General features: G+C 44.9%; 6 protein-coding genes across 12 annotated transcripts; 3 read left to right on the forward strand and 3 right to left on the reverse strand.

Moving 5' to 3' along the window:
* The first annotated feature begins 956 nt into the window (after positions 1 to 956).
* On the forward strand, positions 957 to 2,104 carry LOC105569831 (coiled-coil-helix-coiled-coil-helix domain-containing protein 2, mitochondrial). Its single transcript, XM_012026573.1, has 3 exons — positions 957 to 1,083; positions 1,422 to 1,798; positions 1,892 to 2,104. The coding sequence occupies exons 1-3, from the start codon at positions 1,043 to 1,045 to the stop codon at positions 1,900 to 1,902; spliced, it is 429 nt and encodes a 142-aa protein (XP_011881963.1). The 5' UTR covers positions 957 to 1,042; the 3' UTR covers positions 1,903 to 2,104.
* A 371-nt stretch (positions 2,105 to 2,475) lies between these two features.
* Positions 2,476 to 8,260, reverse strand: LOC105569834 (mitochondrial Rho GTPase). 2 transcript variants are annotated; one of them, XM_012026578.1, is made up of 13 exons: positions 7,208 to 8,260; positions 6,667 to 6,872; positions 6,520 to 6,570; positions 6,342 to 6,443; positions 6,224 to 6,265; positions 5,988 to 6,153; positions 5,787 to 5,907; positions 5,517 to 5,709; positions 5,076 to 5,342; positions 4,519 to 4,731; positions 4,250 to 4,446; positions 3,853 to 3,891; positions 2,476 to 2,961 (listed from the first exon to the last, which is right to left on the reverse strand). In XM_012026578.1, exons 1-13 carry the CDS (start codon positions 7,404 to 7,406, stop codon positions 2,835 to 2,837), a joined length of 1,923 nt encoding a protein of 640 aa, XP_011881968.1. In that variant the 5' UTR covers positions 7,407 to 8,260; the 3' UTR covers positions 2,476 to 2,834. The 2 variants fall into 2 exon arrangements, with proteins under 2 accessions (XP_011881968.1, XP_011881969.1); XM_012026579.1 differs by lacking the exon at positions 3,853 to 3,891.
* Positions 8,261 to 8,652: 392 nt separating this feature from the next.
* Positions 8,653 to 9,905, forward strand: LOC105569833 (protein CutA homolog). The gene is made up of 6 exons (XM_012026576.1): positions 8,653 to 8,934; positions 9,040 to 9,099; positions 9,217 to 9,262; positions 9,345 to 9,394; positions 9,465 to 9,507; positions 9,705 to 9,905. Exons 1-6 carry the CDS (start codon positions 8,750 to 8,752, stop codon positions 9,774 to 9,776), a joined length of 456 nt encoding a protein of 151 aa, XP_011881966.1. The 5' UTR covers positions 8,653 to 8,749; the 3' UTR covers positions 9,777 to 9,905.
* A 1,080-nt stretch (positions 9,906 to 10,985) lies between these two features.
* LOC105569835 (E3 ubiquitin-protein ligase UHRF1-like) lies at positions 10,986 to 18,291 on the reverse strand. 4 transcript variants are annotated; one of them, XM_012026580.1, is made up of 8 exons: positions 17,784 to 18,291; positions 15,106 to 15,689; positions 14,255 to 14,606; positions 13,747 to 13,929; positions 13,511 to 13,667; positions 13,044 to 13,242; positions 12,547 to 12,966; positions 10,986 to 11,996 (listed from the first exon to the last, which is right to left on the reverse strand). In XM_012026580.1, the coding sequence occupies exons 1-8, from the start codon at positions 17,865 to 17,867 to the stop codon at positions 11,777 to 11,779; spliced, it is 2,199 nt and encodes a 732-aa protein (XP_011881970.1). In that variant the 5' UTR covers positions 17,868 to 18,291; the 3' UTR covers positions 10,986 to 11,776. The 4 variants fall into 4 exon arrangements, with proteins under 4 accessions (XP_011881970.1, XP_011881972.1, XP_011881973.1 ...); XM_012026582.1 differs by lacking the exon at positions 17,784 to 18,291 and adding an exon at positions 17,175 to 17,582; XM_012026583.1 differs by lacking the exon at positions 17,784 to 18,291 and adding an exon at positions 16,721 to 17,140.
* Positions 18,292 to 19,597: 1,306 nt separating this feature from the next.
* Positions 19,598 to 22,356, forward strand: LOC105570094 (testis-specific serine/threonine-protein kinase 3-like). Its single transcript, XM_012027059.1, has 6 exons — positions 19,598 to 20,094; positions 20,524 to 20,693; positions 20,830 to 20,979; positions 21,423 to 21,696; positions 21,958 to 22,134; positions 22,216 to 22,356. Exons 1-6 carry the CDS (start codon positions 19,930 to 19,932, stop codon positions 22,354 to 22,356), a joined length of 1,077 nt encoding a protein of 358 aa, XP_011882449.1. The 5' UTR covers positions 19,598 to 19,929.
* LOC105569836 (glycerol kinase-like) lies at positions 22,353 to 26,986 on the reverse strand. Of its 3 annotated transcripts, none has more exons than XM_012026585.1 (10): positions 26,671 to 26,983; positions 26,111 to 26,369; positions 25,437 to 25,654; positions 24,463 to 24,675; positions 24,072 to 24,182; positions 23,734 to 23,990; positions 23,450 to 23,655; positions 23,219 to 23,356; positions 23,058 to 23,135; positions 22,353 to 22,786 (listed from the first exon to the last, which is right to left on the reverse strand). In XM_012026585.1, exons 1-10 carry the CDS (start codon positions 26,749 to 26,751, stop codon positions 22,689 to 22,691), a joined length of 1,659 nt encoding a protein of 552 aa, XP_011881975.1. In that variant the 5' UTR covers positions 26,752 to 26,983; the 3' UTR covers positions 22,353 to 22,688. The 3 variants fall into 3 exon arrangements, with proteins under 3 accessions (XP_011881975.1, XP_011881974.1, XP_011881976.1); XM_012026584.1 differs by having other exon boundaries at positions 22,353 to 22,801; positions 26,671 to 26,980; XM_012026586.1 differs by lacking the exons at positions 22,353 to 22,786; positions 23,058 to 23,135 and having other exon boundaries at positions 23,269 to 23,352; positions 26,671 to 26,986.
* Between the last annotated feature and the right edge of the window lie 371 nt (positions 26,987 to 27,357).

Below are 27,357 nucleotides of genomic sequence, written 5' to 3' on the forward strand. Positions count from 1 at the left end.
ATATTTTAGGGTGCTGTAAACGCTTGATTACGATTCGGGTCGTATTATACCCGGCATTCCTGCTAGATTGAGGTTAGAAGTATGGTTCAGTTTAGCATATTGTGGTAAAAGTTTGATTTTACTTTATCCAGATTAAAAATCTAACCTATGTAACCTGTTTTGAGACGAAATGGTGTAAACAGGGATGTATCAAATGTTTAGTCCGTACCAACTTGATGTGCGCACCAACCGATTTAACGGTGTAAACTAGACCTATGATTCTCGGTTCTGTCTACAATGGTCGTAGTCGTAAGAATAATCGACTGCGATTGGTCAATTCTTATCGAGCGACTACGACTACGACCATTGTAGACAGAACCGAGAATCATTGTAGCGGAGGCTTTAAAGAGTCGGGCCCCCGGGGCGATCGATTCTTGAATTCATTCGAAGGAGAGACGTAGTACGCGAAGATTCTGCTCTCGCAGAAAAGTTGAAGGTCGATTGGTGAAAAATCAAGCGAGCGGCCAATCGACTTGCCACTTTTCTGCAGGAGCGGAATTTTCGCACACGTCTCTCCTCTCGGAACGAATTCGAGAATCGAGTCCCTAGCTGTTCTCTTCTCCAACAAGCGAGATCGATCAATATGGAGCCGCCAATCGCGTCGCTCGCGCGGTTTATCGCGCAAGCCCCCGGACCTCCCGGCGCGATCACGTGAGTCTCTCGCGCTGACTCGCGAAAATGCGGAGTGTCTCGTGGCTCTTATTAATAGCGCCGATATATTTTTAGAGGGAGAAAGTCACAGTCGACGGTGGCGGAAATTTCGAGGAACAACAGCCCTCGCCGTCATTCCGATTGCGCGAGCTGACGTACAACTCGTGACAGATCACGACACAGGCATTCACGTTTCACGACTGACTGCGCAGCACGTCTCTACCTTAGTTGAGTCCGCCGTGGTCGAGCGAGCGGGTGCAGTGTAGTGCGCAGAGAGCGGAATCTTTGTCGAGTCTTCCTCCGGGTATTTTCGCAACGTGGTGACCGAGAGGCCAAGAATTTTGAGGAAAAGATGCCGCGACGTGGACGTGCCGCCGCTCCTCCGCCGAGAACGTGAGTAATTAACGTAGTCCGACGACGACTGTGACTGCGTCGCAACGAGATCGTCATTAGTGCTGCCTCGTTACATCATGTTCGTCACAAAGTTCACCGTTCGTCGTCTCGGGGCTACGTCCGCCTGCGTCCGCTCGCACGCTGAAAGCGCGTCATTCTCTTTCCCCGACGTGTAACACAGATCTCAGTCCAGCGGCTCGATCGCGGATCCTTTTCTCTAGCGTGAACTCGCGAAAAAGATTCACGATCGAGTCCCTGAGCGAGCGTGGCAGGTTTTCTCGCGCGGGACATTGAATGAACGTCGGCGAACAATATCACGAAAACCGGACACGTTTCAGGGTGAGGAGCGCGCCAGCGCCAGCCCCGTCCCGATTGCCGGCCCATGCCCCGCCGGCGTCACCCATGGTGGCCCAGCCGCAGCAGCCGTCCCTCATGGGCCAAATGGCCGCCACCGCCGGTGGTGTCGCCATCGGATCCGCCGTGGGACACACCATCGGCCACGCGATGACCGGACTCTTCAGCGGAGGCAGCGAGGCCCCAGCTGAAGTCGCAGCGGCGCCGCAGGCCGCTACTCCGGGCAGCGGCTCTGCGGCCCCAGCCGCCGGAGCCTGCTCCTGGGAGGTCAAGCAGTTCCTAGAGTGCGCCCAGAACCAGTCCGACTTGAGCCTCTGCGAGGGCTTCAACGAGGCGCTCCGTCAATGCAAGATGGCCAACAGTCAGTAGATCCTGCTCCCTTTGTTGTTGCCACTTATCTTATCTCTTCTGGGTATTGTTGTCATGGTCTCTCTCTCGCTCTTCTTGCTTTCAGATATCATGTAAATTGAGACGGGGCGAATCTAGAGGTGTCTAGACGAAATTGAAGTACGTGCTGTACGATCCTGTAGACCATTTAACGAAATTTCTGTTTATTTGTACCGTTGTTACACATTGATATATTGTAAGATAAAATAGTCCCGGATTTCTGATCCGCACATGTCATAGGATACAGTTTTAGGACAGCAATAAATTATGTTTGTTCAAATCCTGCAGCCAGCTGCCCCTTCTAATCCTCTACCGACTTGTGCGCGAGGACGTGTGTTAACGCCTGCGTCCACGATGCTAGAATCTGGTCCGAGTTCTAAGTTCCGAGAAATGTGTAGCCAATCAACTTGCAGCTTTTATGGAATAGCTGCAAGTTGATTGGCTACGCATTTCTCGAAACTTGAACCAAGTTCTAGCATCGTGGGCGCAAGTCGTCACAAACGTAGCACGATTTCAATAAATTGAAGCTTGCGCAAAATTACTATTTTACAGTTTCGCGTTGAGAATCACGAGTCTCTTAGAGTCGCATCAGTTTCCGAGAATACGCAACCGTGAAAGTAAGATTGATCGCAATGAGCAAGAAATAGACAGTTTTCCCACTTTATATTACAATACATTAAACAAATAATTTATTACAGAGGATGAAAATAACTCTTACACGATGAAATACATTGGGGGAGAAGGGGGGGAATTCGACAAATAAAAACTCGGGTATTTTGACCAGAACCAAGTAAGCGCGCCTCTACGCAAAAGTATTTGCACTTTATCGTAGTTCTCTAATACTTAGCTATTGTATATCTCGAAAATTAGTGTGTGTGTGTGTGTGTGCTTTATGAATATATATTATATACTCGTTCTATGTAACGCGGTTATCTATAATCCGGCTTTCGCTTTATTTGACAAGGAGAGGCAGTTAAAACACGCACAAGTAGCACGAAAAATATGGTAGACTATCTTTTCTCCGTATTCAGCACGCGCATCATCACGTAGCCGGCGATCGTGGCGATCGCGATCCCCAGTCCCGCCTTCCACCAGACCAGGGAGTCCCCTTGCATTAGGCCGAATTGATTTATGTGCCTGAAACGTCCAAGATCCGCTGTTATTTTCGCCGCGCGGGAGAGAACGCTCTGAATGCTCTAGCATGATAAAACCACACTGTCGCACTCGCGCAAAGCGCCTTGATTATACACAGCGAACAACACAGAGGCACAAATGTCGAGGTGAGAATTCTCTGATGGAAAGCTGACAATGAAGTTTTATCATACAAGTGACGTTAATGTCCGCTTCTATCAATGTAGCTTTAATCTCGGCCCAACTTTTGATCTCTTTCGAAGAACTAGGAAAGAAGAATTCTAATAGCTAGAAAAGACCTTTTTCTTAGAACTAGAAGAAGATGAAAAGTAAGTTAAGCCGAGATTGGTATGTAATCTACGTTGGTAGAGATGGACGTTAATCGACGAGGGAAGCCTTTCCTGTCAGGGTATCTCTATGCATGGAAAAGCGGTATGAGTCGGCAGAGGGTTTCGTGAGAGATTCGTTGCGTGTCGCATGCACATGCTTGAACGAAACCAAGAAGAAAAAGCGGTATGTACGCTGATAAGCTTGATGACACGGCTCAATGCGGGGCGCCGCGAGGAGGAAACGCAAGCAGTAATATGACGTAAAACCTTGTGAAAGAACTCCACCACGGAGGAGGTAAGGAATCGATAAGCAACATGTGGATTGTACGCCTCATGTGGCTGGAAAAAGAGCCAATTACGTCATTACGTGTAACGTTTTATCCGTGCGATCGCATATATCTAACACGAGCGAATCGCCCGGCACATTTAACGTGAGAGGATGGAGTTAATCCCGGTGGGAGCGCATGCATCGAGGGGAATGTACGATGACGGAATGTTTGAATGCAGTAGTCACGATTTGTTTCAAGCTTCTAGATTTTTACAGTGTGAAATTGAAATTCGGACCAACCTGTCTCGGTAAAATAATACCCACGCTCCTTGAAAGCGGCTAAACACGAAATATCTTATCGTTAATACCGAACAATCTCCTTTTCCCCTCTGTTTCTTCTTTAACACTACGCTGTCTTTGCTTAAATTAAATTGTACGAAAGGAACGAGAGGAGAGGGTGCGGTGCGAAACGTAAAAGTCTATTGTCTGAAAGTAACTTGACGGTGGAACATATCGTACGAAAGAGGAGAGAAGCGAAAAAGCTCTAAGAGCGTAATCGCGCGATACTCTCTGGTACTTGAGCTAGAAAGGAAAACTGTCATATCTACTGCCTGTAAATCGGAGGAGGCCCGAGATCTGTCCGTCAGCGGTCCCGTTAATAATCCGTTTCTCTCAAACGGATGACAAGCGAACTTACGGGAAGGCTGCCATCGTAGCTAGCTTGACGAAGATCTCACGTCGGATCGTCCGTGAGATGCTGTACGGCTGCGGAGGCATCAGTTTGTACTTGCTGCAGAAGGCGGCCGGTTGCAACAGATAGCTCTGCTTCACCTCGGAAAGGTCACTTTTGTTCGCCACTATCAGAACAGGAATCTTACTGTCGGCGAAGTATTTCTGCAAAGACGCGCGCACATGTCGTTCGTGGATACATTTTAGTTATTGTACGCGATAGGGCGCGATGCTTACGATGTAAATGCGCGCTATGTACTCGAACGACTTCGAGTTACTGGCGTCGTAAACCAGAGCGGCCGCGTCGCATTGTATCTCCGCCGGCGTCAAGGCGTCCTGAACGTTCAGCACGTTTATATCCTTCAATACTATGGTCTTCTCTTGCCCGTACACGTGCACCGTGTTTATAGTGACGTGGGCGTTCGACGGCACCACTTTGTCATTCAGTTTCTGCAATAAACAGGTATGACAGTTTGGTCGAGGTTCCCGAGCAGCTTTAATCAACGATTAATAGGAAACAAAAGGTTCTGTACAAAGCTAAAATGTAATAGTAAAGGAGCGATGAGAGCCACTTTGTCATTCAGTATCTGCAATAAACAGATACGACAGTTTGCGATTGCAATCAACGATTAATAGGAAACGAAGGGCTCTGTACAAAGCTAAAATGTAATAGTAAAGGGGCGATGAGAGCCAGCGCCGGGTATGGTGAAATTTGACTTATGTAAAAATCGCAATGATACAAAAATATGTCCAAAGTTTAAGTGTCACAGTTAAAATGCAGTCAACGAGTTTACTTCGAGCTTAGGGTCGACGAGAGTCCTGCACAATGTAGTCTTCCCGCTGCTCTTCGGCCCTATGACGTGGCAAGTGTAAACATTCCTGCTGGACTGCTTCTTCGCCAGATCCACCTTCTTCTCGCGCGTCACGACAACGGCGCTCGTTTGGCACTCGTTGTGGTACATGTTGTATCCCAGGTATGCCATGTATTCCAAGGTTTTACGCACGTTCGTCAGCGTGAGCAATGCCCACTGACACATGTACCCTTGGAACGTGATCCATCCCTGCGGGAAACATCGCACGTTCACGCATTACGCTAGAATCGAGTCACCTTCGAATGTCGCTACGTGATAGTTTCCGGTTGCTCAGCACAAATACAAGTTTCTTGTCGTTTGATATTCTACAGCAACTTATTCTATAGTTCAAGGTTCTAAAAATAGCGGACTGCGAGCGGTAACCTTTTCGTTCGTGGGCACAGTGTACTTGTACTCGTCGCCCCACGGCGGGAGGAGGCATCGCGAGAACAACGACTCCATTTCCAAGGGCGAGAGTGCCCCGTCGCGATCGCGGTCGTGCTGCATGAACAGCAACGTTAGGAATTCCTGTCCCTTGTGCGACAATTCCGTGCTACAGCCGAGCGGGACCTTCAGTCTGAAACACCGGAGTTAGTCGCGCATCAGTGACATATCGAGAGAATCTTTAAGTGGCTCGGCGACCTTTATACTTACGAAGGATAGATATATTCTTTTGACATTTGCAGCTCGTTATCGTATCCGAATTTCCTTAGCACAGCCCAAGTCGTTTCGTTCCTCCCGCGTTGTATGAATAAACATTGTAAGTACATAAAACCTGCGTGCGTAATTGCGATTAACTAAGCTCGCGGTACACTCGTACGGGCTCGACAGGCTGGAACGAGTGAAAATACCCACCTTTCATCGTGACACACCCGTTACATATACCGTCGCAGATGTTTTTCGACAGCACGGCTTTCACGTCCTCCAGCACCTGCGGTTGTAACGGAGTGTTGAAGCACCACTGCTGAAACGCGTTCAGCTCTATATCGTTTAAAAGTCCGTCGTTATCTACATCGCATATCTGCATCGGGAAAGAGAAACAGTACAGTTTACGTCGTCGTATCGATTCTCGTTTATGAATACGTACTCACTTTAAAAATTCGCTGGAGGGCAGTTTTGCACTCCTCCGTGAGCTGGAATAACAACGATCGGGTTAGAACTGTAGCAGATTGAATTCGAATTAAAGGTAAACTGTGGCAGACGCCTCACCTCCTGTGTGTCATAATTGTACAAAGGTGTAGTCGGGTGCAGAACCGCCTTTTGTGCATAATAAAATGTTTCCGAGACATTCTGAAGCGTTTTCGCCGAGCACTGAAAAAAAAAGAGACGCGTTACTTTCCCGTGTACGTTTCTCCCACTTGTCTCGTCTAACCAAACGGCGTCTTACCTCTATGCAGCTTTCAATTTCAGTGAACTCTTTCATTATGGGATACACTGCCTGGAATTGCAAAAGAGAGGGTCGTTAATAAATACGGCGCGAGACGAGGGGACGCTACTTAAACTCTCCTTAAAAATCCGACGTCTTCCCACGTACCTCTATGGTAGAATAGTCCACGAGATCGATCTTGTTGCCTACCAGCACAACCGGGCACCGGTTGTCGGACGAGCATCTTCTGATCAAAGGTAACCAGTAGCTGGCAGCTCTGTCCAACGTATCCTCGTCGTCCACGGAGTAAACGACGCATATCACGTGCGCCTTCTGGATCTCCTCCGTCAGCTGATCATCCGTTTGTTCCACCGCTGCAAACACGACGCCAACTTTATCGCTCTTTCGCCCCGATACAGGACAGTCGGAGGGAAAATACGAGCAACGAGAAATTCACCGGCAGCTCGTTCAATCGTATTTGCGCGTCTCGATTATCTCCAAAGCCCACCAATGCGCCCCTCGCGTCCGCAAACATTCCACTTTGCAGGAGCGCGTTTAAAAAATTCGCGCAAGTTGACGAATCGTACAACGGTACGTTGTCCAACTTTTCTTTTAAGCCTGCCGGCTTGCCTGTCCGAAATAGAATGTTCTAGGCGCAAAGGGCACGCTGTGCGAGGCGCGGCGGATGAGAAACACGGAGTGGTCCTACCTGAATAATCGACTATGTGCGTCGGCACCTGCTCCGGCGTCACGTCCGCCGGTATCGTGATCTCCTCGGCCTTGCTCGGCACCTCCTCCGCGTACTCCTCGCTCACCAGGGACAGTATGAGGGAGGTCTTGCCGACGCCGCGCTCGCCGATCAGCAGTATCCTGACGTTGCGCCGTGGCGCGACCGGACGCTGCACCATGCTGGCCGCCCACCCCCGGGGTACCCGCCGACCTTCAGCGACGACCGTTCAGCCCCTCGGCATCCTCGCGGGGACCGCCAGCCGCCGGGACGTGCCGCGCCGACGTATATAACCTGCAAACCGCCGCGTAGACGCGCCGACAAGTCACCGACCCGGGCGACTCCGTTCCCTCCTACGATGACATTTCGCGCAGCGACGGAGCCGACGGCGATCAACGACGCACCGCGCGCGCTCTCTTCCCCCGTTTCTCTCTCTCTCCGTGGAGTTTTGCGGCGCGCCTGAGAATCCGTGCCGTGGGAGAGTCGTCTCGCGCGCCGCCGCTATCAACGCTCCATCGAGGACCAGCTCCGATCGCCGCTGGAGGCTGAGTAAACTCCCGGCGGACTCGGCGGACTAAAGTAGCAGCGCTCCGAGGGTGGCCTTTTCAAGGTTACCTATGCCACCGCAATGAATGATGCCGCGTACGTGAGAGGGGTTGCGCGCGCGTGTATGCGTGTGTGCGCGCGCGCGCGAAGGTCCGTTCGTTCGCGCGGCTCGTTTCACTTTAACGTACGGCGGGTAAGGAAGGTATTTGTCTTCCGTTTCACGCGAGAATTAATCATCCTCGTGCATTTGTACGCGTGAGAGCGCGCGGCGATGAGAGATCGTCGGGGGACGAGTGTTTCTCACGGAGGAAATTTAAGCGACCTCGCGTCTTCCGGGAGGTCGCGATCGCGAGAACCTTTTTTTATTACATAATTTACTTTATATCTCGTTGACTAACGGTTTCAAATTATCTCTCGATCAGTCCTTTTCGGGCGACTCAACTCCGGTCAACTTGATCAGCGATCGACGGTTTCACCAACGTTAAAATTCGCTCAACTCGTCCTTCGCCTCTTCTCGACCGTTACTTTAGAAAGAGACAACGAACGTGAATTAATCAAGATTAAAGTCAAGCGATGCTCGATGAAATGGCTAATTCACGTTTGTCCCTTTTTAAAGTAACAGAGAATGGATGAAGCCAATAGTGTACGCTCTCGTCTAAATACACGAAATCGTTATACAACGGGAATCTTGGAGGATCCCGGGAAGAACGCGGCTTCTTGCCCGATACGAATCGCGATTCCCGAGCGGGGACGCGAGTTCTCGCCTCCCGAGCTCGCGGCGTCTTCGCGATAAACTCCGCTTCACCTTTTTGTATTTTTCATTTACGGCGCGCCGCGTAAACCTACGCACGTGGACCCGCGCGGTCTGCGCGTTCGACAGTTATCGATCGTTTCTCGTGCGGACACCGCGGCGCGACTTGATCCGACGAGGTTGTTTACCGGCTCTCCAGCGACGCCAAGAGGAACGACTGCTGGCAGATGCGGTGCGCGACGCGAGCCTCTGCCGTGACCGCGTTGATGCTGCTTTGCATAGCGAGGGGTATCCGCACCGCTCGCGCCCAGGCCCATCAGAACATGTCGACCGCCGCGGACGTTGACTGCGGAGTACACTCCGTGGCGTACGTCACGGTGCCGGACGACGCGGTTGCCAAGAGCTTGGCGCGGTAAGAGCAGCAAACCGGCTGGATAAAATGCGCGCTCGTTAGCATTAATTATCGTTACGCCTTGGTGACGAGTAATTCCTCAACCTCTCTTTCTCTTTCACGAAGCGGTCTGGTCGAGAACAAGCTCGCTGCCTGCGTAAACATCATCCCGCGGATCACCTCAATGTAAGTCCCTCTCTCTCTCTCTCTCTCGCTGTTTACAAATACGTCTTCCCAGGGAAGACTTTCAGTCTGCGCGAGATGTACCTTTCACTGTAAAGACCAAGATTCTTGCCTCCGCAGATACGAGTGGAAAGGGAAGATACAGGAGGAGCCTGAACTTCTGCTGGTAGGAAAAAGATCTGTTGAGCCGAGTTTAGTCGCGCAGAGATAAAATTGTTACTGACCGTCTGTCTATGCGTGAATTGCAGATGATAAAAACCAGGACGGAGACAGTGGATGCTCTGACGCAGTACGTCATGTGAGTTGAACGCGACTGTTGCATTCGTTGTTAGAATCGCGGCAGCTTTTGTAACTTGATCTTTTTGCAGAAAGAATCATCCGTACACGGTTTGCGAAGTGATCTCCCTGCCTGTAAGTTGATTCGCGTGTCTCGCTCCGCTGGACGAGCGCCACGCGATTTTTAATACCTACATTTTGAACACGGGGGAGAGACAAGGCATAACAATACATTCATAATTTGAACATGATACATATAATAATATTGGATACATACAAGATACATGAACTCGTGATTAAATACTAAAACCTTTGAAACTTTCATATTTCAGATACACAATGGCAACCCCGATTACCTAAAGTGGATCAGCGAGGCGGTGCCACCGCTAGATAAAAGCGATTAAGTATAATCGACATGCGTTAAAATAAAATTCAATTATCTATCGGCGAACACATTACGTCGCTTGTATCTTACAGAAGCTATGTTGCGTTAAAATAAAAATAAAAATGATAATATGTCATGATCTATGAAACGTGAGAGTTGCATTAAAAACTGCAAACTTCCAACTTACATCAGGATATTAAGACGTGCCAACAATAAGTGATATCAGTCTTGCGTTATGCGCACATACATCGTTTATATTCGCGGACAGTATAAATTTGTTACGCAATAAGAATGAACGTACCGGTTTAATTTTTAACAAGGCATTTCTAAAGTAAAATACCGCGACAAACCAAAATCTTACAATATTGATCTACGTATATAACTACTTTCATACTCTTGTATAAAACACTTTGCTAATTTACTGCGCTTGTTCTGTGCACAAATAATTTGCACCGTAAGAGCAATTTTAATCTTTACTTCAGATTAAAATTTGTAAATTTTTTATCATTTTCGCACTCTTGTATAAAACACTTTGCTAATTTACTGCGCTTATTCTGCGCACATACAAATAATTTGCACCGCAAAAGCAATTTTAATCTTGATTTTCAACTAAAATTTTGATCATTTCCGTACACTTGTATAAAACACCTTGCTAATTTATTGCGCCTACTCTGTGCACGCACAAATAATTTGCACCGTAAAAAGCAATTTTGATATTAATTTCAAATAAAAATTTGTAAATTGTTATCATTTGCACCGCAAATAATTACGTCACAGGGGAGACTAAAACAAACAAAAAAAGTCCTGTGCCATTTTGAACATGGAGGAATAGTTATCGAGACATTAATGTTAAAAAATCGCCATATTAGCCCGACCTACTGGCAAATGTAAGCGCGTGGTGAGATGCGTCCGCCCGCCTATTGGCCGCCGTTCGCGGCGGTGCGCGGCGAGGTGTAGGGAAACCTATGGAAAAAGTTGACGCTGTGCAAGCGGTCGCGCGAAGGCCGGTGTCCACGATGCTAGAACTTGGACCAAGTTCTTGGATTGAGAAATTTGTAACCAATCAATTTGTAGTTTTTACGGAAAAGCGGCAATTTTATTGGCTATACGTTTCTCGAACCCAGGACTTGGACCAAGTTCTAGCATCGTGGACATTGGGCTTAAAGGCCTGGGTCCACGATGCTAGAGAAATGTATAGCCAATCGATTTGCAGCTTTTATGGAATAGCTGCAAGTTGATTGGCCACACATTTATCGAAACTAGAACTTGGACCAAGTTCTAGCATCGTGGACATTGGGTTTAAGCGGTGCCTCCCTACTCGCCGCCTCGAGCGGCGACCTTCCGCTACTCCGTGCGCTTATTCGCTTAGACGTTTTTCTTAATCTCACGATAATTATTACGAATTTTGCAAAATGGTATATAACTTTTTCTTTCCGTTTGATGCAATCACTACCATAATTTTTGGGTCACAAACGAATTTGACACCCTGTATGTAACGTTTCACGAAATCTATATAAAAATATAACTTCCAAATTAGAATTGTCAATTTTTCTCCACTACAAAATCTAGACAACTAGAGTGGTCTCAAATTTTTAACACTGCGATCAATTTTGCCTACTGCCATCTCTACTCCTCTTGTATCCCTGTGTGACAACGCGTCAAAATCCTTTACAGCTGAAGTCCTTTGTTTCTCCACGATATTGGATTTTAATCCGAGATTTTCAAGAAATGCGTAGCCAATAAAATTGACCTTTATCCCCAAAGTTGCAAATTGGCTATACATTTCTTGAGCAGAGACCTAGTATCATGGATACAGGCTACTGTCTCCAAGATAGAGATATTATGAAATAAATACGAATGACAGTATCGACAAAATCAACCGAAAACCGATCGCAGGCTTAGACACTTATAACTTAGATAAACGCATTCAATATAATTTCGATATAGCCTTATGACTTGAACAAACTGAACTCGTACAAACCAAATCAGCAATTCATATGTTATTGAACGAAGATAACATTACCGTTCGCCCTTGTAGCCAGGATAAATTAATAGTAATGCAGATAATAATGTCTGATTGACCGTCATTTCGTAAGTTTTGCCTAGATTGTACCGACATGTAGGACAGATATAAAGTTCAGAGGCAAAGCTCTGTTTTAAGCATTTCAAGCAGATGTTGTGCCCGCAGGGAGTCGTTACAGGATTGTAAAGTAATCCGAGACAGCAAACACACTTAAATCTGCAAAGTATAAAATTGTACTGTGTCAAGTATCGGAGGTCGATTATTAAAACCAACGGCACACGATACTATTTTTCCTACTGGATTGCTTACGACAGGAAATAGCCTCAAGTCACTTGATCTAAAACTCTGCATCCTTAGCCTGCGTTCGGCATTACATATCTGGGGCATCGGAATGCTTTTCCTCTCTCTCCTTATTTCATACACCTCTCCCGCTCGCACGAACGCAAGGGAAACTTCAAAAATTCCGCGCTTAAAGAAGTTTAAGCGCCTAGTGTTGGATTCAGTGTTTAATCAAGATTAAGCACGAATTTCAAGAAATTTTTAGAGATATCACGCTGATGTAATCTGATGGTTGAAAGGCGTTCCCACAAAAGGGTAGAACTTAAAAGAAAAGGGAGCACTCTGTCGCCTCAGATTTGCAATGCCGAACGTAGTCTTATTGGTTCACGTAAGCCTCGCAAGCAAATCCAGTAGGAAAAATAGTATCGTGTGCCGTTGGCCTAAGTCATTATGAAAAAGACCTAACGTTTTCTATAAAGAATATTACCTTTCCGAGACGCAATTCAAGAAGGCGGGTTTCCCATCGATCAAAGTCGCTTTACAGTCGGCCCACAATTTAGCATTTACCTTATCATCTTTTATTAAGGACTTCAATTCGTCATCCAGATCAAAGGCACACTTAATTTTCTTGAACTTTTTCACGGCCACGGCGTTGTCTTCTTCGCCACTGTCATCGGTATTGCTGCTGTTGCCTCGTTTCTTACCTCCGCTTTGACTAAACGATTCCGTCGAATCGAGATATCCAGCAGGATACAACAGCTTCAAGCCAAGAAAATCGATTCTCGCTTTTCCTTTCTTAGTCCATGGCGCTGGCGTGGGATCGTCCCGTCTTAATACGTACTTCCACATGAGAAAGCCGTAGCTTTTGGTCGGGTAGTATCTAACCACTTTATATATACCATCATATCTGTGACAAGACCAAGAATTGTTAAAGAAAACTCGTTCTATCTATTACTTACAGAAGTACAAGTGCGTTCAACGTACCTGTTCCCGTCCGCCGGTGCGTAAGTACTCTTTAATTTGTAATTTCGTACGACTCGGACGGGCTTTCCCTTCTTCCAGTCGTCCTTGGAGGCTGCCGCGCCGTCTTCGTAGTTCACAGGAGCGTTGCAATTCCTAGCCAGTGCCAAATTCATTCTGTTTAGCTCCTGGTCCTTGCTCTGTGAGTTGGTTCTCCTGTTACCTATGTATCCATAAAAAAAACATGTAACACACGAATGTACGCACAAACATCCGCAAGCGCGTGCATTGAGCGCACCTGGGCCGGCATTCGTAGTCAGAACGCAAGACTATCGTAAATTTAAAGATGCTAATGGAACATTTTATTGGCTACAGAGGATCTAAAGATAATCTTAAGACCATCTGAAATACAAGATCTGACCATGCGTACCGCCCATAGAGTTCTGTAATGGAGTTACAGGTAAATGCAATTTTTTTTTCATTTCACATACCTGACAAGTCTCTACCACCCGAGCCGCTGTACAGAAACTCATCACCATTGTCGTAGTCCCCAGCGTATCCGCCCGATAAAACGATAGAGTACGCGCAGTCGTTTGCTCGTCCATGGATGCCGCCTACGGGCGGTCTGTGCACTCCCGCTTCCGAAACCTAAACAAACAGCTCTCTCTCAATATTCATTCGACAAGTTTATCGACGGACCACGTAGAAATCCAAAATTCTCCTTCACCTGTATTCTGAACTTCCAAGTCGTACCAACGTCCACACCCGGAACTGGCCCGCAATGATTCTCGGGCACTATGTAGCAAATTTGCTGCCTCCGAACGCAAGCCATTCCACCACCCCAATTTCGTTCTTTTTCGCCAGTTTTTCGGATGGGTCTCTTTTTCGTTCCTTTCAGTTTGTCCCCTGCCTGTAACGAATATGCATATTAGGTGGTAAAAGATTGAGACGGGAAACTTATAGTCAACCCAACTGGCCAGTTGTTAAATTACTTTATTACATGACAACGCTCGACCACACGTTGCGGAATCCACTCATTGCCGGAAAGATAGGAAAAATGTATAACTAGCGAGGGCAAATACTTTGATTGATGTATTTTTTGCTTTTGATATCGAAATAAACGAGTTTGTTAAACAAAAAAAAACACCGCGGAAACAAAGTCTACCACCTAATAGAAAATAGCGGTAGCAACGATAATGAAGACTGCGGCAAATTATTGATAAGAATGCACGTACCTTGACTATTTCATTTTCGTCGATTTTACATTCAGGACAGTACCAATAAGCCTCCTGCGGCAGTTCCAGAAGCGGTGGAGTCAGACATTTCATGTGAAACATATCGTCACACTCGTCGCAAATCAGAAGCGTGTTTTCCTCTTCCTTGCCTGCGCAGATTTTACAGCCGCACGATCGACAGTCACTGTTAGGATTGTCATTGCACTCCTTGCAAGCAGGATCCACAGCTCTCTTTTTGCCGCTACTTATCATGAACTGTTCGTCTTCTGCAGTTCTAGCTGTTAATAACTTAGGTGTTTCTATTGCGTATATGGTTTCTTTGACTTCCGTCCGGACGTTAATCGCGCTGTCACTGTTTGGAGAAACGGTTATTGTCAATTAAAAGTTGTTCAATAATTTTAAATGGATTCTACGCTTTGTATTTTATCACTTTGCCTTGTACAGTGTTAAAAAAAAGGGTTCAGGACTTTAAAGGGTAGGTAGTACTCATGAAATGAAGTAAGCTAATCTCAATAAACGTAGATCGAAAAGTTAATATTTTCCTACAAACAACCGGGAATTCTTTAAACAGTTCTACGATACCAAGGTGGTGTGAAGCCTGTGTGGAAATGGGAAGACACGTAGAAAACCATCTATAAACTGTAGAGTTTGAAAAATTCTTCTTTCTTCTCCCGTAGTAAACGGAATTTATCTTAGTCAAAATAAATAATTGTTTCTAACACTGAAAATATTAATTTTTCGACCTGTTTCAGGATTTTTGCTCTCACTACGCTCTACCTTGCAACTTATGAACCTTCTTTTTTTTAACACCCTGTATACCGACACGGTAACAATCGGCAGAACAGACGTACCTCCCTATGTGCAATCGCCCAGCCAGCGTGCACCTCCTCGTTTTGTTGATTATTTCGGATATCGTAAAGTCGTACCACAGTCCAATTTTGTCGGGCTCATCTGTGTTATAATTAATCATGACTGTCTGACCAACCGATAATTCGTCGACCGTTATGGAGCGTCGCGCGCGCGGTCGCACATTAGCCTCAAGTACATTGCAAGGAGGTATCACCTGATCAAACTCCCAAAATGTCTTACAGAACGTTTCGTCTCCTTTTTTATAAATAAATTTTACAATAGCTTCGAACCAGGCACCAGTTCTCTCCTCCCTACAATCCACCGCGTCTCCAATTTTGTAATACAAGCTCTCAGCTTCCTCCTCTTCCTCCTCCTCCTGCTCGCCATCTTCCTTCTCCTTTGTGCTTTCTTCACCGACGGAACTTTTTCTCTCAACATTATTTACCTTGGCTTTCACCATAAGCAACACGATGTCATTGAAAGCTATGTTATAATTATCGAGGTGATAGCCATTTTCCAATTGCTTCCCGGCGAAGAACAATCGTTGCAAGTCCTCCTTAACGTGCAGCCGTTTTTCAACCTCGCGCTGAAAGACAAAGTAAATCATGTATTTTGCGAAGCGATAATTACAGACTAAATCTTAGATTTCAGCGAATATCAACGTCCTTGCTAATCTCACGGTATTAAATCAATATACAAAACTGGACAAAATGTCGCCGACATGAAAGTAATGAATACAAGTGCCAATAAGCATTGTTACCAGCTAATCTCTATCTGAGACACGTTGCGTGGCGCGTTTCTCATCACACACGTTTCCACTTTTACATTATTATAATATACGCTACCACGTCTACATTATCGCACGTCGCATGCATCAAAGAACTCGGTGTAGTAAAATTTGCATTACAATTTGAAAAGTGGAATGTAGGAAGTAATCTAGCGAAATCAACAGCTTGCACTAGTGCGCACCGAGGCTTGTTTGCAGTCAATTCTTATATTTAAGGATCGTCTTGAATACTTTCGAAATACCTTTCAGCCACACACAGAAAAATATTATTGTACAGTCAAGAGAAGTAATTACTCAGTTTATTTTATTCCGTTTAAGTAATAGTTTGCCTCAACGAAGAATATTTTCTTAATAATACTTTTAAGATATACTTGTTACTAGTCTTAGAAAAGCTTGCCATCTTATACTCAAAGAATTTATTCTTCTTTGAAGAAAATTATAAAACTTATTGAAGAATTCCGTATGCTTAATAAAATCAGAAGAAACAAAATTGTTTTGCTTCAAATAATTCTATGTGTTCTTGTTTGAAGTACTAGACTTACTAAGAACCAGAATGTTTTGAGTAAATATAACACTTGCGACGACATTACGATAGATTTGTGGATATATAAACTTATCAAATACTCGGAACAAATAATATTTGCAGGTAGTATATATTTTTTTGTGTGCAGTAAAACGATCTGTACAACATTCGTGCGGATCGTCTTTTCGGCTAAATAGTTTTTCGACATGTACTCCAGACGACCATAAATATAAGAGCAGACGCTGAACAAGCCTTGATGCACCGCTACTTTTTCAACTTGATACTTGAATATTTATTATTCCAGAACCTCGTTTGTTGACGGTTCCCATGTTTCCCCATGCCGCACGGCGTTCGTCGAGCTGGGGCTCGGCCACGGGTCTTTTTCTCGAGCGTGAACTCGCGAATTCTATCAACGAATTCAACATTTGTCGGTGAAAGTTTTCACTTTTCGCGAGTTCACGCTCGAGTCTCTGCACAGGGGGTTTTTGGCCCACGTCCCCCACCACCATTGTGACTGTGGCAGCGAGTTAAAACTTGTATCATTGCCTTGGTGTGCGCTCGGTGTGCACACTAGTGCAAGCTGCCGTATTTGCTTTAAAACTCCTCCAGAAGTTTGCCCTCAAAATGCCAATGCCGGTATCGGCGTTGGGGCGCGGTCGGGCGATCGCCCGGGGCGCCGCTGCCTGGTTTCACTTAGTTTGCGAGCGAGAGATTCCCTAAAATACAAAACCAAAATGGAGCTCGTCGTACGATATTATCACCTTGTCTCTCCTTTCGCAAGAATTTCAAGCCCTTGACTTTGAATGGGCGCCACGATAATCCTGCTCGGGGCGCCAATGTTGCTAAAACCGGCACTGGCCATTGGCACTGTGCTATCAGGGACCGTTTGACACTGGCTTGATGTTTAACCTATGTCTGGTCCATGCACTGTGCTGCTAGGTTTCCCAGCCGGAAACGACTAGTCGATCAACAAGTTATATCTCGATGGAATGCACGCGCGATTACACACACGCACACTACTGTTCCCAGTGAGAAATGATTCGTTGATCGATGTCGATACGACATCGTTCGACGAATCATTTCTCACTGGGTTTGAACTTGATACTTGAATATTTATCACTCCAGAATGTTATTTGTTGACTTTAAGATAACCGGAGAATATCTATTTTATTTAAAGAGAATTAATGTACCAATGCCTTTTGCAATCAAAGGATTGAAATATCCGAGGACGCGTATAAAGTTTCGCTCCGCGACGATTCTCCGTAATCAGCGACGAACGATCGGCGATAAATTACCGCTTACTACCAGTAACTGGCCTAGAGTCTCGTATTTCACGTACGGCGTACGAGAACGAGCGGTTAGCGATTTACCTTCAAATCTTCCACAGTGGTCAGCTTCGTGAGCTTCACCGATATTTCCCTCTTTCCGTCGGTGGTTTTTACTTTGAAGGACATGCTCCACGAAATAAAGGTCTCCGTTATCAGGCGAAGAAGGGGAAAAATGTCTGGGCTGGACGCGGGCGACGACCGAGAGAGAGCGAGGGAACACGGTAGAGGCGAACGGACGACTTAACGCGCTAGTTTGCGCGTCAACTCCACGCCGTACCCGGCTCAGGTACTAGTTACACGGTACCTGCGACCAGCTGTCTCGGGCGATTGTTGAGCCGACTTTGGCGGGAAACGGTTAACGGGCGCACGGCCGCGCGGGAAAGGCGGTCCACCATAACAACACGGGAGCCAAGTGGAAGGGGAGTCTCGCCTCTCATTTGTTGGTTTGTAAAGTCTACTCGATGCACTCCATTGCCGTATCGCGACGTGCTGAGGTAGGTGCCCTCGAGGGACCCGCCTACGACCCTAATAGCACAGAAATATTTTAAAAGATTCGATATATTTTAAAATATTTATAAAGTATTTTAAAAAGACTTTAAAATATATTTAACCTTTTAAAATATTTCTGTGCTATTAGGGGAGAGTGCAACGACCAAGTGGAGCGAAGAAAATGCTGCCGATAGATCGTTGGGAGTGGTTGAAATTTTCCAATGGTGAAAAGACGATAAAATTAATGGATAGATAATAAGGGAACTTGTCTTCGACAAACCGAGAAAGTTGGCAAGAAGCGCCCGTATGCGCAATCGAAACGCTCGATTTATGAGGGATCTACAGTGCGAGTCTCGCGCTTTTATGCGAGGACTACAATGCGGGTCGCAGAGTCGCATTGTTAGGCCCGGTTTCACCAACGCGAGTTAATCTAATCGGTCGGTTAACTTAACAGGGTGCCAACATAAAACTTCTTTATTAACCAAGAAAATAGGTTAATAAAGAAGTTTTATGTTGGCACCCTGTTAAGTTAACGGACCGATTAGATTAACTCGCGTTGGTGAAACCGGGCCTTATAGTCCTCGCATAAAGCCTCGTCTACATAGAAGTCGTAGTCGTAAGAATAATCGACTGCGATTGGTCAATTTCGTCAGACACATAAGAATTGACCAATCACAGTCGACTATTCTTACGACTACGACTTTACGACTTCCAGACGAGGCTTTAAGACTCGTACCGTAGATCCCTCATAAATTGAGAGATCGTCAATCCCACGTTTATGCTGAACACAAATCGTCGATTTCATATATTCTTCCATTTCTAATTTAATGGAGCAATGCCTGTGTCCAGCAGAAGTTAGCGCTTGCTAAGCGCTTTGCGTTCATTGGATTATACTTTCAGATCTGTGCTGAAATAGAGCTATTCTTCTAGATCTATCCAATCAGCATAAAGCGCTTATTAAGCGCTAACTTCTGGAGAACACAGCCAATGATATCTCTTCAAATATTTAATTTGTAGTATTAACGCAGAAGATTTCCCTCTTAACGTCGTGACAGTTCGCTGACTCGGTTAATATTGATATCTTTGACATTGAAAGAAAATATTTTTATACATTTAAACGGTTCAAAGGACACCAAATTGCTCCGCACACCTGGGTACGTGTGTATCATTCGCCTTCGGTTTCGAATCTGTTCGATTTCGTTATCGATTTCATCGTAAATTTCGATAACTCTCACACTTCAGTTGTCACATGCTCTCTGCCTAAAAAAAAACATAAAAAATTCAAAATTCCCGTTCACAGATGTCAAAATTAAATTAAAATCTCTCATGTTCCACAAATAAAATCGTGTGTTCCATGAAACAGATAAAATGACTTTTCCATTAAAATGTTCCATAAAACAGATAAAATGACTTTTCCATTGAAGACATTTATTTGAAGTAATATGAAGAAATTTTCGAGGTAATTACCCGTCGTAAAATAGACATTTACTTCTGCTCGCCACGCTAGTTATAGAGAAGCATTTATGTATTACTTATTGCCATAATTATTCATTCTGCAAAAATCTAGCGCGATAAATTTCGATAAACTGGTTCCTGTGAAATTGGAGTCTGGCATTATATTTTTGCGGAATAGATTCTGCCAATTTGCACCTTACTTGAAACCTCCTTCTTGCAGCCGAAAGCTTTATTTTCGCCGGAGATGGCAACGGTGCCAATAATAAAGTGTACGTCGAAGGAGCAACTGGCTGGTATGAGATTGACCGATGAGAACGGCGAAAAGTCGGATAAGAAATTGACGGTGCTAGAGTCGCACGGCTATGCGCTCGGGAAGACTATTGGTGCTGGATCATATGCCACCGTCAAAGTAATGGTCCATCCCATTTCCTTTCCTTTTTCTTTCCTCCCCCGGTGGTAATATTGCACTTAAAGTATGAAACTCTGCTGAAATTAGAAAATCTCTCTCAATTGACCCAGTTTTATTATCGTTTCATCAGTATTTTAGTATAAAATAAATTCAGTGAAAAATCATTGGCATTAAACATACAAGTTTTAGTTGACTTGAGTAAATTTAATGTCTAAAATATTTCGTGATTGTTTTTCAACGGTGTACCTTAACTTTCTTTATATTTCAGCATTGAATTTTGTAAAGAAAATTGATTTAGTTTTAGCAATTTTTCAGTAACTTTTGTTCCACTTTTTGACTCCATGGTGCTTTCAGCAAAATATCTTCACCACGGTTTTTAATCATATTCTTCTTTAACGTCAAACATTTGTTACATGCTTGCGCGCACAGATCGCAAAGTCCGATCGACACGATTGCCAAGTGGCGGTGAAGATAGTCTCCAAGTTCCAGGCGCCCGGAGAGTACCTCACAAAATTCCTACCTCGCGAGATCGAGGTGGTCAAAGGATTGAAACATCCAAATCTCATTCACTTTCTGCAGGCGATAGAGACCACACATCGGTTGGTTCAGCTTCCTTAAATAACATTTGTCAGGCGGATCAGCGCAGGGAATAGGTGTATTCGAATCTAGTGGGATGGAAATTCAATCCCATGACGAATACCTGTCAATCTCTTTTAAATCGCCTGCTCTTTCCAGGGTGTATATCATTATGGAATTCGCGCAGAATGGCAGCTTGCTCGACGTTATACGACGCGATACTTACATCGACGAGTTACGTAGCCGTAGGTGGTTCCGACAGCTTTTGGAAGCCATCGATTATTGCCACGAGCACGGCATAGTGCACAGGTAAAGAAACGTATGATTATTGTAAGTGAAAGATGAAGATTTTAAAGCACTGAGAAAAAGTGTACAATCAAGAAAATATTTCCTGATTCAACTAGATGCTCACACAGGCTGTCAAGTAAATATTTATTCATGTATGTAAACGTTTTTAATGAAAAGAAATAAATGTTATAAATTATGTATGCTTGAAATTAAAAAAACATATGTATATCTGAACTACAAAAATAGTGCCTGCTATTACTAAGTAATAGCATATTTAGTAATCAACTTGTTTTTCTCACAATCAGTGTGAAAGACGTAAAGTTGCAGAATTATAATCTAGAAAGGGAAATAAGAATAGTTCAGAACTAGTTACAATAATATTCATACACATTGAATGTTAAAACTAATCTCATTAAGCACATCTCGCAATAATTTTGACACAACTCTCCGCTGAACTCCCGCAGAGACGTAAAGTGCGAGAATCTGCTCATGGATCATCGCTTCAACATCAAATTGTCTGACTTCGGATTCGCGCGTGGACAAATGCAGTCTAAGAACGGCGAGTGGCCTCTCAGCACAACTTACTGCGGCAGTTACGCCTACGCGTCGCCCGAAATTTTACGGGGCGTCCCTTACCAGCCGCAGCTCGCCGACATATGGTCCATGGGGGTGGTGCTGTATGCCATGGTTTACGGTCAGCTGCCGTTTGACGATACAAATTACGCGCAACTGCTAAAGGTACCCAGGTATATGCCAGGACCGGTGATACCCAATGTATACTCACGCAATTTGTAAAAATTATTTTTCCTCCTGCAATTAATAACAATTACCTCCTTAAGTCAATACACACCACAAGGTTTAAATATCAACATATAGTGAATAATAATTTTTACCCAACATAAAGACATACCAGTTGAAAATGATTATTTTCCACATACGTTCCTTGCAAACGCCGTCATCTTCTCCTAACGCAGTCCATTCCTCTTTCTCCTTACTCAGCAAGTACAAAACAGAGTGGTGTTCCTCAAACGTCCTAAAATATCTCAGTCGTGTCGTTCTCTCATCGCCCGTATATTAGTACCTCAACACGCACGATTACGAATCAATAATATAAAAAGCGACACTTGGCTCGAGACGTCCGTTGTCGCTCAAACATCGGTCAGCGAGAGATTTATCGTAAGAGTCAATCAACGCAGACACAAGTTGACATGTGCGTCTGAAGAATTGCCTTCTCTGTTGTATCTTTTGTTGTTACAGGAATCATCACCTGCAATACTTGCACCTAAAGAATCCAAAGTACCCGATGAATGTATGGTATCCATTGCTCCTGCAATAATTCAAGGGAAATCGGAAGACGTTGACGAAGATAACGCGGGAATAAAAAAAAGACTAACTTAAACGCAAAACCATAAAATACTCATGTAATATCGCAAAGTTACATTGTAAAATGAAGCCGTCAAACAGCATACAAAATAATTACAGATCGAAAGGAAAAAGACAACATTTCCAAACAGTTCTTATTAATATGCTGTACAATAACGCTCTACTACTTTACAGTATTATGGCACTTTTTTTATTTTTGATCTTTTTTTAATCCATAAATATTAACATAAATAACAAAGGTAAAGCAACGTGTTGTATACCGGTAGTGAACATATTTTCCGTTGTATCGACAAGCAGATTTTGCCTAAATGCAATATGCAGTACACGGTACTGCATACACAAACTTATTACAAGGTAGATCTGTATTTAGCGACCATAAGTAGTATTATGGTACCAATTATGAATACACCGGGTGCAGTAGCTTTGTGTATGCCCTCTGTGTCATCTGCGATAGAAACGTCTGCAATTAAAATTTAATAGTATAAGGCTGATGACAGAGAGAACGATCCGTAAACGCCGGTTGTTTAACTTTAAGCTCAACTTAATTCGTTCTTTGTCTCTTTCCAACTGTTACTTTAGAAAGATCCAAACATGAATTAAACTAAGATTAAAGTTAAGCGGCGCTTGGTGAAACCGGTCCTAAGGCAGTTTTAAGCGTTTACGGATCGTACTGTAGATTCGTGCAGTTTTGTTGCTCGTTCGTCATTAATAGTTACCCATTGTTTCTGGGATCGACTCCCAACCTAAACTCTTATCAATGCCCGCCTTCCACTGAGAATATAAAATATCACGTTCTGAAATCAATGCGTCAGTCAGTTAATCTCTCCGTCACAAAACTTTCACACTTGTAACAAAGTGGTCGTTGTACGATAATCACCATTCTCAGTTATCGATGGCAAGAAGATATCGCTTGGGACGGCAGTGTCGATCTTCACATCCCACTTTCGTATCCCTTCCGCGCTACCCGCGGCAATCGCGACTCCAAGTGCGGTAGTTTCACACATCAATGGTCTAACTTTCGTATAAAATTATATGTGCTAATTTGATTTGCCAACTTTTCATCTAACAGCACGTACGCAAGCTTCGTTTGAAAAAATATTCCACCTACCCACTGGAATCCCACAGATATCGGCTTGCATTTGCATCAGCAAATTGTTATTCGTCATTGCACCGTCGACCAACAGTCTCGACAGTACCAAGCCAGTATCCTTCTTCATGGCCTCCAAGACGTCTCTCGTCTGGAAACATACCGCTTGCAGAGCCGCCTTTACAATATGCGCGCCAGTAGTATCTTCGCTAATACCGCATATGACACTGTGAAAACGATATATTCGTAGACTTGGCCATTGCTGCAAAGTAGTGAAATTCCCTTGTACCGATAAAACTAGCTACCTTCGCGCATCTTTCCTCCAGTAAGGTGCGTACAGTCCGGCGAACGCCGGCACAAAAACAATACGATTGCCTGTGGACATTTGTTCAACAATGGTCTCGCATTCTTCTATATTATTTAGTATTCCAAGATTCTCTTTCAACCACTGTATAACGGCACCCGCGATAGCTACGGACCCTTCGAGAGCGTACACGGGGGAAGCGTGCGCTCCTAATTGATAGGCGACCGTCGTCAATAAACCGTGGGACGAGTCGACAATCTGTAACAATGAGAGAAACAAGATTACATTCTAAACCAATACACGCGTTATATCGTGACGATACAATAAAACTTTTCTTACAGCTGTGCCGGTATTATAAAGAAGAAAGCAGCCAGTGCCGTAAGTACTCTTTGCCTGTCCCTGCTGTAGACACATCTGTCCTACTAAGGCTGATTGCTGATCACCTAAACACTGTGACAGATAACTTTTTACATACCTGGGTCAAACTTGATTGCTATAATTAGCAACTTCAGCAATTAATTTTTCAAATAAAATAAGCGACATTAATGAAAATCTAAGGCCGGTATTCATAGTCAGATCTTATGTTCAAGACCGCTCTGTAGCTATGAACGAAATGTTCTATCTTGTATAAGATCCGACTACGAGTACCGGCCCAAGTTTGATACCATACTATTTGATATTATATCTTCCTTATGTTATACTTGACTGAAGCAGTAAAAGTACTGCATACCCCCGATATAGGAACGCCCTGCAACAATTCATCTTGTATGTAACCGTAAATCTCAGAGGAGCTCCGTATTTGAGGCAGAATTTCGGGGGGTATTTTGAAAAATGACAATAGAGTCGGATCCCACTTCAACGTCATGATGTTCATCAGCATTGTTCTCGAGGCGTTCGTGACATCCGTACTGTGAACACCGCCATTGGCGCCACCAGTCAGATTCTAATTACAAAAAAAATTGGCGTGTTAATTAAAATATTACGAACAATTCCCTTCGCATTACGCTCCGGGGTGTCTACTCATTTCTCGAGAAAGAAGTCCCTGATTTTCATTAAAACTTCCAGACAAAATTAGAATAATTTTCGATGCAAATCTAATTAATAATAAAGATTTAACGAATTTAATTATTCTTATCTCGTTTACAAATTGTGTGTCCTGTTTACAATAATTACGTAAAGAGAGTGAAGTTATAAGAATATTCAAGTAAGAAAAACGGTTTTTACAAAAGGAACATTTTAAAACATTTAAAGTCTTGGTCTTTTTTATCTCGGCCCTGGGTTTGGGCCCTCAGGTAATCTGAATAAAAATTACTGCGTCGTTAGTCAATCGTTCGGCCAATACCACTGCACAGTGATAAAATATTGGTCAAATAAATTTACAATTCTTTGTTAGGCTGATGGCAGAGAACAATCCGTAAACGCTTAAGACTGTCTCAGTCGTAGACGTAGGGCAAAGCAGAGAGAAACGTAAGTCGTATACAATAGCCTTTCACGACTTACGTTTCTCTCTGCCTTGCCCTACGTCTACGACTAAGCCAGTCTTAAGCGTTTACGGATCGTTCTCTGCCATCAGCCTTAGAAGAAAAGTAACATCGATTGAGAAGCAACTCGATGTCCGCGAGATCGTATCAGTGATTCCTCAAGAGTTCCAGGTTTCTCCCGGTAGTAGAAGACACCCCGCGCTCGCTGCGCGCGGAGACCTACCCAAATCAGCCAGGAGTCGACGGTGCCGAACATGAGACGTCTGGTGGCCAACGCCTCCTGAACCCGAGGCACGTTCTCCAGCAGCCATTTCAATTTTAACGCGCTAAAGTACGGACTAATCGGCAGGCCGCAGAGCGGCTTCAGGTAATCCTTGTTTTTGTTGCGTACGCCCTTCAATATATCGTCCACGATCGACGTGGTTCTCATGTCCATCCAGACTGCAAGATATCATCGAAGTTAACGAATCGTATAAATTATCACAGGCAACGGAGAGTCTCGTCCGTCGACTTGCAACAAACATCATTTTAGGGCAAAGCGACCAAATTCGGATCATGAATCCTTTTCTCTAGCGCGAGCTCGTAAGAAGCGAAAAATTTCATTAACGAAATCAATATTTGCGAGTGAGTTTCACGAGTTCACGTCTGAGGAAAAGATTCACGATCGACTCTCGGATATCAAATGTGGATCAACAATTTGCCGAGTCGCTGACAAGCGACATAAAAACACGTTGATGCCTTTTATGATATCGACGATATAGCATAAAGTTGTAAATACATAAAAGAGCCAAATTTAAGTGAATTACTTCAAAGTGTTGCCTAGTGACTCATGAAACTGTCGATCCGCACTCTGTGCACGCTCTTGATCCAAATGTGGCCACCTTACTCTATTATTACCTATGGCATTGTAAAGCGGCTGTCCCGTTACGGAGTCCCACACAACCGTGGTCTCCCTCTGATTCGTTATACCGATTGCGACTATGTCAGCCGGATCTATCGTCAGTTGCTTGAGGTTGAACACGGTCTGCCGGAGGCATTCCCTGACCGCCCGCAGTATCTCCAGGGCGTCCTGCTCGACCCATCCCTCCCTCGGGTACGTCTGCGATATCGAGACCTGATGGTACGTCAAGACCTCCGCCGTGTCCGCCGCGAAGACCTGCGACAGAGAGGAAACGTGTCGACGTGTAAATTATTTTAACAACAGCAAGCGACGATCAGGTAACGAACGAGAGACGCCGCAACCGAAGGTACAAATTGAACGACGCGTCGCTCTTGTCTGCAAACGCACAGCTTGGACGATCCGCTCCGATCATTTGCGGATTATCTCAACAATTCGTTCCGCACTCTGAGGGTCCCGCGGAGGATCGTCCATTCGCCGCGGCGTCGCGCACTGTGCGTCCTCGATAACCGCAGCTCCCGGGAGCCGCGCCGGGAGGCTGGGTCGTTGTTCTCCGTACCAGGAATCTCGCGCTGCTCGTCCCTTCGTCGATCGCGCCGACGAGGGGCCCGTATCTGCTCATCGAGTCATTTTTGTTCATCTGCGCGGACCTGCTCGCCCCGTCGACGACCGCGGTCGTCACGCGACTCCGGCACGTGCTCGCCCAGCTCGCCGCGGTCCGACCCGCCCGGCGCCCACGAGGATGTCCGACTGGCGCTCACACTGCTCACAGCGATCCGTGACCCGTCGTCTCCTAATCTCCTTTTGAAATACGATCATGTACCGGTGATGTAACCGCAGGAGAACCATGTCAAATCCGGACTCGATCGATATCGACCGGAACGGTTCAACGTATTGCCGGGAACAGTCGGGTCGACCCGACTCCGATTGAGTGACCCGCGTAAAAAGAAACAAACAAGAAAATGAACGTGGAAAGAACGCGAATGGCGTTTAGTTTTTCTCTTACCTTGATAATTTTGTAGCTTGTTGGATTTAAACAAAGCTAAACTCCGCGGTGATAAACTGAATCCACATTTGGTAGAATTGGACACCGGGCTTCATTCGAACGGGGCTTAACGAGCGGCGCGCCTTGAGCGTTCGTTTGAAAAAAAAAACAGCCCGCTGTGACGCGTCATCGAGGCGCAAGGTAAATCACGGCTGGACAGGCTCGAAACGCGGTGTTAATATAAGGAAACGCCGCTCCTTT

Source organism: Vollenhovia emeryi, unplaced genomic scaffold (assembly GCF_000949405.1).
Source record: "Vollenhovia emeryi isolate VEMERY1.0 unplaced genomic scaffold, V.emery_V1.0 DF939122.1, whole genome shotgun sequence".
Classification (NCBI taxonomy): Eukaryota; Metazoa; Arthropoda; class Insecta; order Hymenoptera; family Formicidae; genus Vollenhovia; species Vollenhovia emeryi.

Coding starts and splice junctions, on each gene's coding strand:
- LOC105569831 (XM_012026573.1), top strand. CDS start 1,043: ATGCCGCGACGTGGACGTGCCGCCGCTCCTCCGCCGAGAAC. Junction 1,084..1,421: donor GCCGCTCCTCCGCCGAGAAC/GTGAGTAATTAA, acceptor GACACGTTTCAG/GGTGAGGAGCGCGCCAGCGC.
- LOC105569834 (XM_012026578.1), bottom strand. CDS start 7,406: ATGGTGCAGCGTCCGGTCGCGCCACGGCGCAACGTCAGGATACTGCTG. Junction 5,343..5,516: donor CTGTGCCCACGAACGAAAAG/GTTACCGCTCGC, acceptor TGTTTCCCGCAG/GGATGGATCACGTTCCAAGG. Junction 4,732..5,075: donor TCGTCGACCCTAAGCTCGAA/GTAAACTCGTTG, acceptor TGTTTATTGCAG/AAACTGAATGACAAAGTGGT.
- LOC105569833 (XM_012026576.1), top strand. CDS start 8,750: ATGCGGTGCGCGACGCGAGCCTCTGCCGTGACCGCGTTGATGCTGCTT. Junction 8,935..9,039: donor GTTGCCAAGAGCTTGGCGCG/GTAAGAGCAGCA, acceptor TCTTTCACGAAG/CGGTCTGGTCGAGAACAAGC. Junction 9,100..9,216: donor ATCCCGCGGATCACCTCAAT/GTAAGTCCCTCT, acceptor TTGCCTCCGCAG/ATACGAGTGGAAAGGGAAGA.
- LOC105570094 (XM_012027059.1), top strand. CDS start 19,930: ATGGCAACGGTGCCAATAATAAAGTGTACGTCGAAGGAGCAACTGGCT. Junction 20,095..20,523: donor GATCATATGCCACCGTCAAA/GTAATGGTCCAT, acceptor TTGCGCGCACAG/ATCGCAAAGTCCGATCGACA. Junction 22,135..22,215: donor CGGTCAGCGAGAGATTTATC/GTAAGAGTCAAT, acceptor TTGTTGTTACAG/GAATCATCACCTGCAATACT.
- LOC105569835 (XM_012026580.1), bottom strand. CDS start 17,867: ATGTCCTTCAAAGTAAAAACCACCGACGGAAAGAGGGAAATATCGGTG. Junction 13,668..13,746: donor CTTGGAAGTTCAGAATACAG/GTGAAGGAGAAT, acceptor CTGTTTGTTTAG/GTTTCGGAAGCGGGAGTGCA. Junction 12,967..13,043: donor GCACCGGCGGACGGGAACAG/GTACGTTGAACG, acceptor GTCTTGTCACAG/ATATGATGGTATATATAAAG.
- LOC105569836 (XM_012026584.1), bottom strand. CDS start 26,751: ATGAACAAAAATGACTCGATGAGCAGATACGGGCCCCTCGTCGGCGCG. Junction 26,370..26,670: donor CGAGCAGCGCGAGATTCCTG/GTACGGAGAACA, acceptor TCTCTGTCGCAG/GTCTTCGCGGCGGACACGGC. Junction 23,357..23,449: donor TATCTGTGGGATTCCAGTGG/GTAGGTGGAATA, acceptor TTTATACGAAAG/TTAGACCATTGATGTGTGAA.